The sequence below is a fragment of the Macaca nemestrina genome, chromosome 3 (assembly GCF_043159975.1).
Source record: "Macaca nemestrina isolate mMacNem1 chromosome 3, mMacNem.hap1, whole genome shotgun sequence".
Classification (NCBI taxonomy): Eukaryota; Metazoa; Chordata; class Mammalia; order Primates; family Cercopithecidae; genus Macaca; species Macaca nemestrina.
In genome coordinates, this window is record NC_092127.1 from 84,289,585 (window position 1) to 84,304,807 (window position 15,223).

The 15,223-nt window shown below is 36.4% G+C and overlaps 1 protein-coding gene and 1 long non-coding RNA gene across 4 annotated transcripts in view; one reads left to right on the forward strand and one right to left on the reverse strand.

The window, feature by feature from the left end:
- Nucleotides 1-15,223, forward strand: part of LOC105486313 (uncharacterized) — a 384,056-nt gene that overhangs the window by 173,229 nt on the left and 195,604 nt on the right. Inside the window, exons 3-4 of the long non-coding RNA XR_011621130.1 lie at nucleotides 2,424-2,674; nucleotides 7,014-7,079. This is a non-coding gene — a long non-coding RNA (uncharacterized lncRNA). The remainder of the gene's footprint in view (nucleotides 1-2,423; nucleotides 2,675-7,013; nucleotides 7,080-15,223) is intronic.
- The window catches only part of LOC105486311 (uncharacterized), a 237,332-nt gene that overhangs the window by 20,339 nt on the left and 201,770 nt on the right, over nucleotides 1-15,223 (reverse strand). The window contains exon 8 of one of the 3 annotated variants that reach the window (XM_071093232.1): nucleotides 8,539-11,279. The exons of 1 other annotated variant lie outside the window; for it this stretch is intronic. In XM_071093232.1, the coding sequence (XP_070949333.1) occupies nucleotides 11,244-11,279 (36 nt within the window). In that variant the 3' untranslated portion in view covers nucleotides 8,539-11,243. Of the gene's footprint in view, nucleotides 1-8,538; nucleotides 11,280-15,223 lie in introns of those variants that run through there. One more of the 3 variants, XR_011621125.1, reaches the window with a different exon arrangement.

Here is a 15,223-nt window from a genome sequence, read left to right on the forward strand (position 1 = left end):
CAATGAGAATAAAGAAACAATGTACCAGAATCTCTGGGACACAGCTAAAGCAGCATTTAGATGGAAGTTTATAGCACTTAAAGCCTCCTCCTTAGGCCTTACCTAGCTACTTTGGCTAAAGGAATTCTTCCTTCTTATTGTTATAGCTCTTTGTTTTATTTTTTCCTCCATAGCCCTTGCCATTCTTTAAAAACATTCATTCTTCTTGTGTGCTTTCTAATTGCAATGTTAGATTCATAAAAGCAGAACTTTGTTTAACTACTATATCTACAATGGTGAGGACAATGTTGGGCCCATGATAAGAGTCAGCAAAAATGTGTTAGACTTGTATGACTATAGCACATTACATTCTAAGATTTTATTATTGTAAGTCTCATCATTCTTAAACTCATCATGTCCATAAACAATTGCAGTGTGGCTTATTTTTTACATGAATGCTTATTTGCATTTAAATATTGTATCAACAGCATATTTTATCTACAACATGCTAGCATGGTGGTTTAAAGTATGGTCCCGAAGTCCCTCAGATTGTGTGGATTTCTATCCACGCTCTGTTGTGTGACATTGTGCTAGTTATACAGACTCTTTACACTTAGTATTTTAAAATATTTTTATATACAAATTATGGATAATAACATTGCCCCTGCCCTATAGTATGTTTGGCTGAGAAAATCAGAAGAAATATGTATACTACTTAATACAGTGCCTGGCATATGCTAAATCCTCAAATGTTAGCTATTAGTAATAGTACTAGTATTTAATGTTTTTACACAATGTGCAACTGTTAAGCCAGTACTTTTACATGAAAATAAGTCAATAGCAAGGTGAACTGAATATGACCAAGAATTTAAATGTATCTTCAACGTTGTTTAGTCCAGAAAAATAAATGTATACCATTTTCATGCTATTTTTTCCTAACCTTATGTGTTCATACTGACAAGTGATAAGCTTTCTGATAACTTCAGAGGGAGAGAGGAGAAAATAAGAGGGATTCAATAAAAGTGCATGTTCATCTTTGAATCCTAGTATAACTCAGAATTTTCTTATCCTAAAATATCCTAATGCAAAAATTAGAATTCAGAGTTATGGCAAACAACTGTATCCATATTGTATATATATTCTAAGTTGTTTCACTTGTATGTATCGTTCTTGGGATAGAAAAGGAAAAATATTACATTGATGTTCAATATCAAGTGAAATACATATTTTTAAAAATACCAGTAATGATGTAATCAACATTACTTGGCAGAAGAAACAAACTTTACATGCTCTTATCTGCTTTAATAAGGATATATAAAGTCAATACAATAGACACATAATTATGCATATCTACTGAACATTAAAATTCACCTTAAGTATTAATTCTTCATTCATATGAATAATTAAAATTTGCTTTATTTAAGTTTTTAAAAGTATTTTTGAGAACCAGCTTATTTCTAAGGACTGAATACCCTTGATATATGCTTTTGATCCTGATTCAATGAAATTGTTTTTCTATTTTTCTTTGTTCAGCATATAAAACAGGCAAGCCCACAGTTTGTACTTCATGACTATCCTTAACTCTTGTTGAAGTATAACAAAATTATAGTCCTGTCAAAACATATTAGTAGCTGTGGACAATCTTTGGCTACCTCTAGTTTTCATGCATATTTATAATCTTAATAATTATCTATGCAATGCTTTGTTGAAAGTTTCATTGGTCTGATTTCTATTTAGAAAAGCTTTCTTCTTTTAAGAATACATGATTACCCAAATAGTCTACCCTAAATGTTGTATTTCTTTGGCATAGTAAGTCTGATTTCCTTAGCATGGCAAATCTTCTCTGACTTGAGAGAAAAGTAAATTGAAAAATGAACCAAATTATTTCAATGAGAACTCAAGCAAATGTGCTTGTAGGAATTTCAACAAGTGCCCTATCAGTTAAAGAAAAATGATTTGAAGGCTGAGTGTCTAGCTAAGTGCCTGATTTCTCTGTGCATATTTATCATTAATTAATCTATAAATATAGTTACCCATGTTTATGGTACATGTAGTGGTTATTGTTACAGAAGTCACGTGTTTCATCAAATATACTCATTTAGCACAAAACAAATATAGTGTCGGCCTCTTTCATTGAACTCTCAGCAACTAAAGCTAAAGTCAAGTATGCATGTTCCAAAATGTAATGAAATCCCCATCAAAACAGAATGTTACAGTGCCAGCTATCTCCTGTTTTGTTTTCTAAAGCTTTATTTGTTGATTAAGTGACCTGCATCTCTCCAAGGCCACCACTCACTTTTCTAAGGCCTTGACCACTTATAACTTTGACTCGTCATAGTCCCTCATGGCTTACTTAGATTTAATTCGGTCTTGTTCTCTTTACATATACTTTTAATATCAGATCCTATTGCTAACTGGCCATGGGCCTATGTTTCTCTATTTAGATTTCAAAGAGTATGGTCATGTTAATCTTTATATACAAGGCCTCAGTGCAGATTCTTGGTCAACATGTGGATTTGCTGTCCATTAGTTGGAATCCTCTCTTTGGGTGACTGGCTGGAGCAAGAAGGAAAGAAGTGGTGGTGTCAATGAGTCAAACTGAACAACAGTTGTCATTGGCTGGCCAGTATCTCTCAGAATGAGATATGGATATTGGAGTCCTATGACTGACCTTGCTGTGAAAAAGCTTTTGCAGGTAAGAATGTAATTAGGCATTCGGGAGCTTATAGTACTAACCTTACCTCTGCTGCCAAGTAGCTCTGGATCCTTATACTAATGTCTTAACCTCCCTTAAAGCATAGTTGGCTCAGCTGACGAGTGTGATGGTTTTGTAGTCTTTAAGGTCCATTCCAATACCAAAGTGTCTACAATTCTTATATGTAATATTTGATGATTTAACAAAGAGGTAAGGTAGTTCTCTCTGCTCTGTAAAGCTTCTGGCTTTGATGAGTAATCAGAAAGTATTGCCATCACTTAGCTGTGAACTAAATGAAGTAATGTATTTCAGAACACTTAAGACCGGATGTATTTTAAAGAGCTAACATCCAAGAGAAACATGTGCAGAGTTGACAGTCCTTGGTTGATTACAAGGCAGTTTAGTTAATAATGTTGTATGAGCAACCTATTTTTATTTTAGTTATTTCTTTTGAACTCAATACTAAAATTGTCTAACTTGCAAACACCATCTTAAATTAAAAAATTAATAATGTCAACAGAAAACCTTTTAAGGGCCAGGTTGTCATTTGAGGTTATTAATGCTAGCTTTACATAAAAACAACTTCCTAATTTCACTAACTTAGCAAAATTACTGTTCATTTATGGGTAATACCACAGTTTATATATTTAGTGGATGGCCTTTTGCATGACGGTTGAGGAATCCTGGCTTTTTTCATGTCGTGACACTGCTGTCTCCTAGGCCTCCTTCAAATTCCCACATAGGCTTCTTTGCTTTTAATTGGCAATAGGCAAACAGCAAGTGAAGGGGGACTCTTGGCCAGTCCTGGAAGAAGATATGAAATACTTCCACTCCTATTCTTTGACAGAGCACAGGAATATGGCCCTGTCCAAATTACAAGGGAGGCTGGAATATGTAATCTTCCAGTGTGGCAAGAGGAGGATGCAGGGTTGCTAACATCTACACAGTCTTTGCCATAATTGGCAAAATGTGAAATATATACTAAAATGAAAAATCAAGGAACCAAATAAAATGAAATTTCTATTTTATCTGACTGAATCAATAATAGTTAAATTGTCAAAACAAATTTTCATATAGAAATACAACAATTAAGATAGTTTTGGGTAAGTCTTATTAATCACAAAAAAGTCAATAAAGTTTATATCAAATAATTACACTTAGCAGCAGATTTTGGTGTTATTTTTCCCAAAGTAAATTATTTTTTCATTTATTCTTTACAACTGAATTTTCAGTTTCAGGCAAATTAAGGTAACAAATGGCTCAGTAGAACACTAAGAATTTTTACATAATATTACTTTTGTACACAGATATCAGTCACATTTTCAAAGATTCTTTTCTTTGTTTCACATAAGAAACCTAACAATAAACTATTTCTTTTATCTTCTAGCTTCATTGAAAGGACCACACTAAATGAATCATGCCATTCCTCAAGTCTGATTTTCCCCCTTCTCCTTATACTCATCTTCCATTTACTCTCCTGTATAAACTAGTCTTCCTTGATTCTATTTTCCTCTTCTGCCTTTATGAATATTTTGAAGATTTTCAGTAAACTCAGTAACATCTTTTCCTTCAGATATATTTCTGTTCCCAGTACTGTTGTGATGTTACTATCAGTTATACTTACCCAATAATTCAGAGTATATTGAAAACTAGAACTTTCATTAGTGTTAATTAGACAACCTATACACATTCTTTCATGCACAGAAAATATTGTTGCTTGAACACAGGAGTACGTTCTAAACAGATTCAGTTGTGTCATGTTCTGCCATGTTAACCAACAACAACAACAAAAATGACTAAAATTCTACTAATTTGAAATGATTTTGATTTTTTACAGTGTTTTATTTTCTGACTGACAGACCAATATATGTATTAAATTCCTTTGTATTCTGAGATACAACTGTTTGGGTTCTGAAGACAACATTCTTTTACTTCAAATGCTTGACAAAGTGCTTTCCTTGAGCTGGATAGCCTAGAAATAGTAGCTTGTATCTCTTTTTTCTTCAGATACAACCATCACCTTGTTTCAAAAGTAAAATATAAAGCTGCTTTTCCGTCAGCATGGTTAGAAATTAATTTACCGATAGATAGTCTTGCTTAAGTTCTCCTCATTCTGTCACAATAAATCATCAACTATTTTAAAGAATGTTACTATTCAAATATTTTAAAAATAATAATGGTTGTTATGGATACTGCTAAGTGCTCTACATTGTGGAATAGTGTATTATTGTGAGACTATCAACCTTTAACCCTATTAAGACTCTATTTGGAAAAAATATTATAAAATTTGCATTTCAATATGAGTTGTAAAATTCTGGATAATATAATCAAATAGTTTATAATGGAGTAATTTTTAATTGAACTTTTTTTTTTTTTTTTTTTTTTTTTTGAGACAGAGTCTCGCTCTGTTGCTCAGGCTGGAGTGCAGTGGCAAGATCTCAGCTCACTGCCAACCTCTGCTTCCTGAGTTCAAGTGATTCGCCTGCCTCAGCATCTCCAGTAGCTGGGACTACAGGCACATACCACCACACCTGGCTAATTTTTTTGTATTTTTAGTACAGACGGGGTTTCGCCATGTTGGCCAGGCTGTTCTTGAACTCTTTATCTCAGGTGATCCACCTGCCTTGTCCTCCCAAAGTGCTGGGATTGCAGGCATGAGACATCATGCCCAGCCTTGAATTGAACTTTTGGTGAAAGAAAATATCGGTATAAAATTTACAAAGTTTTGTTATAACAATAAATAAATCCACTGGCTTATTCTCTCTTCAATTTAAAATCAGTGATGTAATGATTTTTACAAAGGACTCACACTAAATGAACACCAACTAAGAAGCATTGTTTATCATGCCTATGAGATCACAGGCAATAATATACACATCGCCACCATATTGTTATATATAGTATGTATAAATAAGTATGGACAGCCATATGATGAAATGCTAATTAACCAATAAATAATAATTGGTAAATTGGCTTGCTAATGTGGGAAATACACAATATATCTGTAATATAGGCAGTAATTACAGGTGATTATTTCTTTGTGGTTTTCTGTATTTTCATGATTTCTGTTTTAACTATGTCACATGTTTGTAATAACACAAAATGATAAGTGTAGTTGGAAAACATACCTGGTCGCAGAAATGGTATAAATGTAAATAAGTATAATACTTTAAAGAGCTACAGATCTATTAAAGTGTACTGTTTCAGAGACTTTAGGCTAAGTGCTAGGGATGCATTATCCCTACCCTCAAGAAGCCTGTTGATTTGTAGATAAAACGTTAGGGTAATTCAAAGAAGGACAGATTATTTTTGTTAGTATCCCAGACACCAGGTTCTTTTGAAACCAGAAAGCCTGGAAGGTCATAATACACTTAAAAAACCTCAACTCCCTGTAAATGACATCAAAGAGGCATCTGAAAAGTATTATAACTGGAGAAAAAGACTCAATTTGAGAATTTAGAAAATGATTAGACCAATAGAAAACCCATTTTTCTGTATCATAAATATAATGCTTGAAGAAGAAAATGAGGCAACTGGTACTATTTCAAAGACTTGTTTTAAATAATGGAAGTTTATAGTTAATAAATATTGATTTTCTCCTACACTTTAATGTAGTGTATTCTCTTGGATATAGACCATTCATTATAGGGCATGTTCCCATGTTTCCAATTTCATTAGAAGCAAAGAGGACTTCCTGTGTTCTATGGCTGTACCAGGTCAAGGTGGTAGAGGCTGGAGCAGTGTTAGCTGTCATTGTTCTCCCTTGGTGGTGATGTAGACTAGATGAAGGTTTCTTCTTTAGTGGCCACTGGAAGGCTGGGAATGTGAATGAAGGATGTCAACTTTTGGTGCAATAGTAGAATATTAACTTGGAATTTCTAAGTTTTTAAAACAAAATCAGTTTTCACAGAAGAGTAAAAGGGGGTATATAGCTCATCCCCTGTTATCCTAATTTATTATCCAGCTGGCAGGGATTTGTGTAAAATTATAATTTTATAGTTTCATGAAGACCTAGAAACTTCTATTTCCTGCCTAAAAATAGACTTCTTCATATCTTCTATGGCAAAAGTTTTTAAACATGGCAATTAAACATCAATTAAAGTGATTCAAGATTGCGAAATGACTGACTTAAAAACAATATTAGCGCATACAACTGGGATGCTAGCTTACCCAAAGACAGAGCCATGGCATCTATGATTTTGAAGTTCAGTGATTCAATAAAATAGATTTCATTTACTTGGTAATTTCAAAAGTTTTAATTGTTTTGATGTTTATAGACTTTTACAATATTTTGTTGCTTCTCTCAGTGATATGACCTGAATTTATCTTTTTCATGTAGATGCATAATCAATTTAATTTCCAGATGAAAATGGATAGTCTTTTGGATTTTCCGCCTAACATACAGGTTGGTAAAATTTCTGTCAGAGCATATGAGGATCAATCTAAACTTCTAAGTGTTGTAGTGTGAATAAGAAATGACTCACTTGCTTTTAAACTAAACTCTTTGTAATTGGACTTTTTCTCTATGTTTTTTAAGGACTACAGTGAACCACCCAATAATGGTGCTTCAGTATGAGCTTCATATAGGTTATAGTTTTCAGAAGGGATAGTAATATATGGTTGGAGATAGAAAGAAAAGGACTTGCCAAATTATACCAAAAGCTCTGTGTTTCTAGCGAAAAAAAGGAAAGAAAAAGTTACCACAAAAAATAAATTGGAACATGTGATGGTAGTTGGTCAAAAATTTAACAGTAGCACAGACATGGTATGAGAAAACACTTATGAGTAATTGGGTGTTCAAACATTTGGCTAAAGATCAACATAGAGAAGCAGTCTGATTAGACGTTTTGCTATCAGTATGACAGCAAACAAATGTTCTTACCAAACACTCTTTTTAGCATTGTAGAATTGATATATCCTATATTGTCCATTTTAGGTTACATTTACTATGTGTATTTGAGAGTGTGTGTGTGTGTGTGTGTGTGTGTGTGTGTGTATTGTAAGGTAGATTATATAGATAGATGGATAGTTAGATAAATAAATAGATCAATAGATAAATAGATAAAAAATCAGGCTGTGAAGTTGACGACATTGAGACAGGACTCCAGCACACTGGTCTGGGCAATGATTTCTTGAGTAAGACCTCAACAGTGCAGGCAGCCCAGGCAAAAATGGACAAATGGGATCACATCAAGCTAAAAATCTTCTACACAGCAAAGGAAATGATCAATAAGCAAAGAGACAACTTACAGAGTCGGAGAAAATATTTGCAAACTACCCATCTGGAAAAGAATTAATAATCAGAATATATAAGGAACTCAAACAAATCAATAATGATGAAAACAAATAATATGATTAAAAAATGAGCAAAAGATCTGAATGAGCCATAAGTGGTTTCCTTTTTCTCATTGAACATTTTTTCATGATAAACATATCGGGAAATGGTGAACAGGTATATGAAAAAATGCTCAACATCATTAGTCATCAGATGAAAATCAAAACTGCAATAAAATATCATCTCATATTGGTTAAAATGGCTTTTATTAATAGACAAAAAATAATGAATGCTGGCAAGTCAGGGGACCTCTAGTGATCTAGTGTTCAGTAGCATAAGAGGGCAACTATAGTCAACAATAATTTATTGCATATTTTAAGGTAACTAAACTAGTGGATTTGGAATATTTTTAACTCAAAGAAATGATAGCATTTTTCTATCACCTCTAGCTTGAGGTGATGGATATATCAGTTACCCAGATTTGATCATTACACATTGTATGCTTACATCAAAATACTACATGTACCCCATAAATATGTATAACTATTATGTATTTATAACAATTCAATATTTTTTAAGTTAAAAATATTTTTTATATTTAAGACTAAGCAGAATAACTATCATTTTTCTGGGTTTGTTGGAGGGTCTCCCTGCAAAATCAAATGATATTCCTAATTTTTTAGGTTCTAAAAATGTATGTTTTAGTGATTTATTTCTCAGACCTAATATTCTTTTATCCTAGAAATTTCACACCTCACTGTAAATCAATTTACTGTTAAGTTTTTTCTGCTTTGCACATCCAGTTAATTCTCATGAAGTGCCCTTTCCCTTACCCCTGTCTCCCATACCCAATGTTTCTAGACCTGATTCAAACGTGTTTTTCAATTCAAAACCTTCCCTGAACTATCTAAATGAAGTTGATAACTTACTTCTTTGATTGTGTTTATACAGAGTATTTAACCCTAATTATTGTGTTCGTCACATTAAATTGCATTTATTTTGTACCTTTCTCTCCGTTAGACTGTGAATTAAGGATATACCTTCTGCCTTATGTGTCTTGATAACTCTAGCATCTGGTATTTGGTCTTACAAATTGTTCATTGAATGAATACACGATAAAATGACTTCGTGTTGGCAGTGAAGGGGGAAGCTTTGAACCCTGAATGTCTGAGGGAGAATTCAAGGGGAGCGAGTTGAAGGAGAAAGATATCACTGTGTACACTACTGGGGTCCGTGCTGGGGGTGGTGGAGAATGAACAGACACAAAAGACAAAGACAAACAGAGAACATGGCGGCCGCGCTCAGAGCCTCTGCCTCACTTTATTTATACTCCATAAACCCCATGTCAGCAGAAAGAACACAATGCAAAATAAACTTTCTTTACCCAGATGTAACCTTCTACTCAGTTCCTTGTCTCTATGCTCTTCCTTATCTGCCCGCCTTCTTGGCGCCTACGGGAGTTCATTAAAAGTTCAATTGGAGATACTGTCCTTGAGCCCTATCTATTCTCAGCATACTGTTTGCAAAGGCCCCTGCATTTCCCCCTTTTTGTTTTGCCTCAGTCCTAAAAAGGTAGCCCATATTTGTTCCTGTGTTTTCTTTTGTTTTTGGAGGCGACGGAGGGAGCATCGAATCACCAAGAGAAGTAGACCCAATCCGAGTGCCCAAAGCAATATACTTCCAGAGATTGTAGAAATTCATGTTTTCATCTGGGTCCATGGGTTAAGGGCAGCAAGGCATTGACCCAGCTACTGCAGGGTTGCGGTTCCGAACAACACATGTAATTGTTGTCGAAATGCTTCGGAAATGTTCTGAGTGAGCTCTTGGATGTCCAAACTAATATTTTTATGGCCTACTAATAATTTTCGGATTTCGGTCCAATTCTAAGAGATATTAAAAGACACAGGCATTACACAAAATTGAGTGGAGTTCCAATCACATTGTAATGTTATCCGAGTACTGAGGTCAGTGAGCTGATCTCCAAGCCATGTCAATGCTTGCTCCATGTTGTCCAATCTTTCAGCAAGTTGAGAATCAATGTTTCGTTGTTGAAGCCATAACCGGTGAGATTGTTCGTGCCATTGCTGCACAAATTCAGCATTTTGTATGCTTTGATGAAGAGCGAGCCCTGCTACGGCTGCAGTGGAGGCGATGGCGACAAGGCTCATCACCAAGACAATTATAAGTCCAAGGGCACGGCAGGTTCTCTGGAGAGAAGTCCAAATATAAGTCTCAAGAGGTGATGCCCCCCACGGTCACGTAAGGTTAACAGGTAGCCAAATTTCCTTATGAGCCCTGAGGATACAAATATCCCCAGTAAAGTTGTGCCACCAGGAATGATTGAGGCAAGACAAAAATGTACACATATCTGTACAATTAACAATCCCCGTATCATTATCCCATGTCAAATTCCCCACTAATAATAGGTAGGGCTTACGGACACAAGCAATAATATATCGGGAGGTATTCCGATATAACTGAATATGAAAGGAGTTATTCGGGTTAGAAAGATTAAGGGACATATTCCCCACAAAAGTGCTAATGGCATCGCCTGCAGCTAACAACTTCCAAAGATGACTCTGTACTTGTAAAGAGTGTCTAAGATGAGGCATAGGTGGTGACAGGCCTCCTTCACGCCATACCAAGATTTCATTACCATTAGCGGCAATACTTTTATTTACCTGGTGCCATTTCAAAGGTATGTGACTAAATTTTGTTTGAAAATCACCGTGCACACTCCAATCAGTTATTTGCATCCCATTGTATTCTAATAAAATCCGGGGTTTAGTTCCCCGACATTGTTGCCACTCCAGCACCTCAATATTAGGGGAAACCTCTGGGATAGCACAAAAAGGTAAAGAACTAGGAATAGTCTCATTACTATATACAGTATGATTATACTGAAAGCTTCTAGTTACAATAATAACAGTATTAGCAGCCACATGACTATGATTATAGCGAACAGCCCAGGCTTCATGCAATTTTCGGAGACAATGAGGACTATTTCCCATGCATATTGGAAGTCCTTCCACTCCAAATTGGTGTGTTGTTTATGATTCCCATTTTCCATTCTATGTTGTCCTTGTCTATATAGAGGGACGGCATCCAAGTAGTGTCATTGGTGAAAACCTTAATTTCCGCCTCCCCCCAGGTGACTCCCTGATACAAGGGTGGAAAGGGAATATAAGTCCAATATTCATACAAAGCCTCACTAAGGGAAATAAGTCCCCCGCCGAGGCACATCCAACAAAGGAAGAAATGCATGCTGAATCCAGTTTTCTTTTCCACAGGGTTTCAATGGTCTTGTAGGAAACCACTCAGGTCCGCTCCCTGTAAGGACAAGAGCATAGCCCCGTCCCTGTTTTAGAACTTGCCCTTGAACATACTTACCTTCTTCATTAGGCTATCAAACCCTTAAATTGTCAGCGGGGACTATCACCGAGGGAGGTGAGGAAAGATGGGTTACGGCAGCGGAGTCTTGCAATTGTCTCCATTGATTCAAAAAATTTAAGGTAAAAACAACCTTCAGAATCTGGTTTCTGGGGGACTCATTTCCCCCTTTTTGTTTTTGCAGTTGAGTTTTTAAGGTTAAATTTGCACGCTCAATGATGGCTTGACCTTGACTGTTGCCCGGGATACCGGTGATATGTTGAATATTGTATTGCTGTAAGAAAACTTGTAATTTACGAGAGACATAGGCAGGGGCATTATCAGTTTTAAGTATAAGAGGAATGCCCATGATGGCGAAACAAGCTAAGAGATGTGTAATAACAGAATCAGCTTTCTCAGATGGCAACGGAGTGGCCCATTGAAAATGAGAAAAGGTATCAATGGTATGATGAGCATACTTTAATTGTCCAAAAGAAGGGACATGTGTGACATCCATTTGCCAAATGTGATTAACTTGAGTACCTCGTGGATTAACCCCAGGATGGAAGGATGGAATGCTCAAAGGAGCACAGGAAGGACAAGCTCAAATAAGAGAACAAGCTTGTTTATGAGTTAAATGAAACCGTCGTTGAAGGCCAGAACTATTAGTGTGATGTAGAGCATGTTCTTGTTCTGCAGCCTGCAGGTGGCCAATTAAAAGCAAATCAATCTGAGTATTACCATGAACTAATGGTCCAGGAAGTTGAGAATGAGAACGAAGATGAGTGATGAATAAAGGAGTTCGACGTTGGCTCAAAGTAGAGGATAACAAAGAAAAGAGTTTTTGAAGAGAAGAAGTAGCACAAAGAGGTAAAGTGGTCTGAGAAATATAAGAAGTAACATAAATGGCATATTGAGAATCACTAACAATATTACAACTAGTAGTAGGGAAATCAAGTAAGACCATGAGAATAGCAAACAATTCTCCCTGTTGCACCGAGGGATAAGGATAAACTGTAACTCGAGATTGATGAACACTCCAATGTCCAGCCTTACCATTGCTACTAGCATCAGTAAAAAAGGTAGGACCTTGAACAGGAAATACAAAATTGGTGAGAAAGGCAACACAGAATGTTGCCTAAAAAATGAAAAGATCGGAGATTTAGGATATTGGGTAGAAAATTGTCCAACAAATGAAGCGCAAGCAACTTGCCAAGAATCAGAAGTTGCAAGAAGATAAGTGATCTGACTATGAGTGAATTGAGAAATAATTAAGGAAGGATCTCCTCCCCAAAGTTGTCGACAACGATGCCGTCCTTTGATGATCAGTTCAGCTAAACGGTCGATATAAGTAGTCAAGTGTTTAGATGTTTTATTGGACAAAAAGATCCATTCTAGTGGCCGATTGGTTTGATGAATCATTCCTGTAGGAGAATGTAAAGTATGAAATAAACAAAGGGAAAGGGGAACGTCGGGAAGGATATAATGTAAATGGGCCTTTTGAAGTTGCTCTTCTACAAGCTGGAGTTCCTGTAAAGCCAAAGGAGTTAAATGACGTGAGCTGTCCAAGTGACTGTCTCCTTCTAGAATAGAAAAAAGATGTTGTAACTGATATGTTGGTATTCCTAAAACAGGACGCATCCAATTAATGTCTCCTAAAAGCTTTTGAAAATCATTTAATGTTTTTAAATGATCACGTCGAATTTGAATTTTTTGGGGTCGAATATTTCGTGCTCCCAAGGTATAACCTAAATATTGAATAGGAAAATCCACTTGAATTTTTTCTGGGGCAATATTAAGTGAGTAGAAAGAAAGCTGAGTTTGTAATGATGCAAAAGCATCTTGCTGCTTTTCTCTGGTGGGTGCAGCAAGAAGAATGTCATCCATATAATGATATAAAAGAACAGAAGGATGACGCTTTCAAACAGGATCCAAGGCCCGATGGACAAATTCTTGACACAAGGTAGGGCTGTTTAACATACCTTGAGGTAAAACTTTCCATTGGTATCGAGAAAGTGGCTGAGAATTATTAAAAACAGGGACAGAGAAGGCAAAACGCTCACAATCCTTTTGATCCAAAGGAATAGAAAAAAAACAATCCTTTAAATCAGTAACCATGAGCACCCAATCTTGAGGAATCATAGAAGGATTAGGAAGGCCAGGTTGTAAGGATCCCATGGGTTGAATACATGCATTAATAGCACGAAGATCTGTTAATAATCTCCATTTACCATTCTTTTTCTTTATCACAAAAACAGGGGAGTTCCATGGAGAAGTACTAGGTTCTATATGACCTAAGGATAATTGTTCCTGAACTAAGTTTTCCAAGGCCTCAAGCTTCTCACGTGTTAAAGGCCACTGTTCAACCCATACAGGAATATTAGTTTTCCACTTTAAGGGAAGGGCTTGAGGCTGCTGAACAGTGGCTACATGTTTAAAGACTTTTCAAGGGGATTGTAGCCCATGCGGAACATCATATTCTTGGCAGAATTAGAAACATGAGGAATAGAAACAAAAGCTCCAAATTGTTGCAATAAATCTCGCCCCCACAAATTTAGGGCAATAGGAAAAATATAAAATTGGACTTGGGCCATTTGACCATCCGGCCCTCAACAACTCAAGGATTGAGAACTTTGATACACCTCTGAGGCAGAACCTAATCCAGTAAGAGACACAGCAACAGGCTGTTTAGGCCATTGTAAAGGCCATTGGTTGGAGGCAATAATGGAAACGTCAGCTCCTGTATCAACCAAGCCCTGAAAAATTTGTCCCTCTACTTTGAGAGGAAACAAGGGTTTTTGTTGAGTTACTAAAGTTTCTCAAAAAATATGTTTACCTGTGCTTCCAAAACCTCCGGTTCTTTCTTGCCTCCGTGAAGGAAACTGGAAATAGGGTAGTAAAAGGAGTTGTACAATCCGTTGCCCCTCTTTAAGGGATATGGGTTTATGAGCCTGTGCCATAATTTGAATTTCCCCTTTATAATCAGAATCTATAACACCCAAATGAGCTTGTAAACCCTTTAGAATACTACTACTACGTCCTATAAGCAATCCAACAGTATGTGGAGGTAATGGCCCAAAAACACCTGTAGGCAATTTAACAACTCCCATTTCTGGAGTGAGTTCGACGGCCTGCAAAATTGACACATCAGCAGCGGCGCTACCAGAAGTAGCAGAGAAAAGTTGAGTTAGTGAAAATTGGGGATTAACATTGACTGATTGGCCTGCTGATGCTGGACCCCCGAGCTGACTGGAAATTGCAAATGAAGAGGGCTTGTATTGTTGCTGGGGCCCCAAGCTGAAGGGCCCCTCTGCAAGTTTCCCGATCCAGAGGTTAGAGGGTTACCCTATTTGTTCACTTTAGAGTGACATTGATTAGTCCAGTGTCGCCCTTTGCCACAACGATGACAGGGCTCAGTGGGAAGCCTTTTAGATCCTATTTTGGGAGAGTCATTCTTATTAGATAACTTACGACACTCCTTTTTAAAATGACCGGTCTTTCCACATTGAAAGCAAACCCCCTTTTTTCCCATGAGTGCCTTAGATACAGCTCCAGCAAACAATTGTGCGTTATAGGCAGCCCCTCCCACTCTGGCACAGGCTCTAATAAAATCTTCTATTTGTAAGTTTCCAGCAGCCTTTAGAGGGCGCAACAACCTCTGACATTCTTGATTAGCATTCTCGAAAGCTTATGTGGTTATCAGGATTTTGCCTGCTGCCCCATTACCCACAGTCTTCATTATAGCATCTTGGAGCTGAGCAACAAAATCAGGATAAGGTTCATTAGCACCCTGCAAAATCTTAACGAAAGACAAAACAGTTTTTCCCGATGGTTCTACTTTACACCAAGCTTTTAAAAAAAGTCCTTTAACTTGTGATAATGCTATATCATCGAGCCCAGATTGA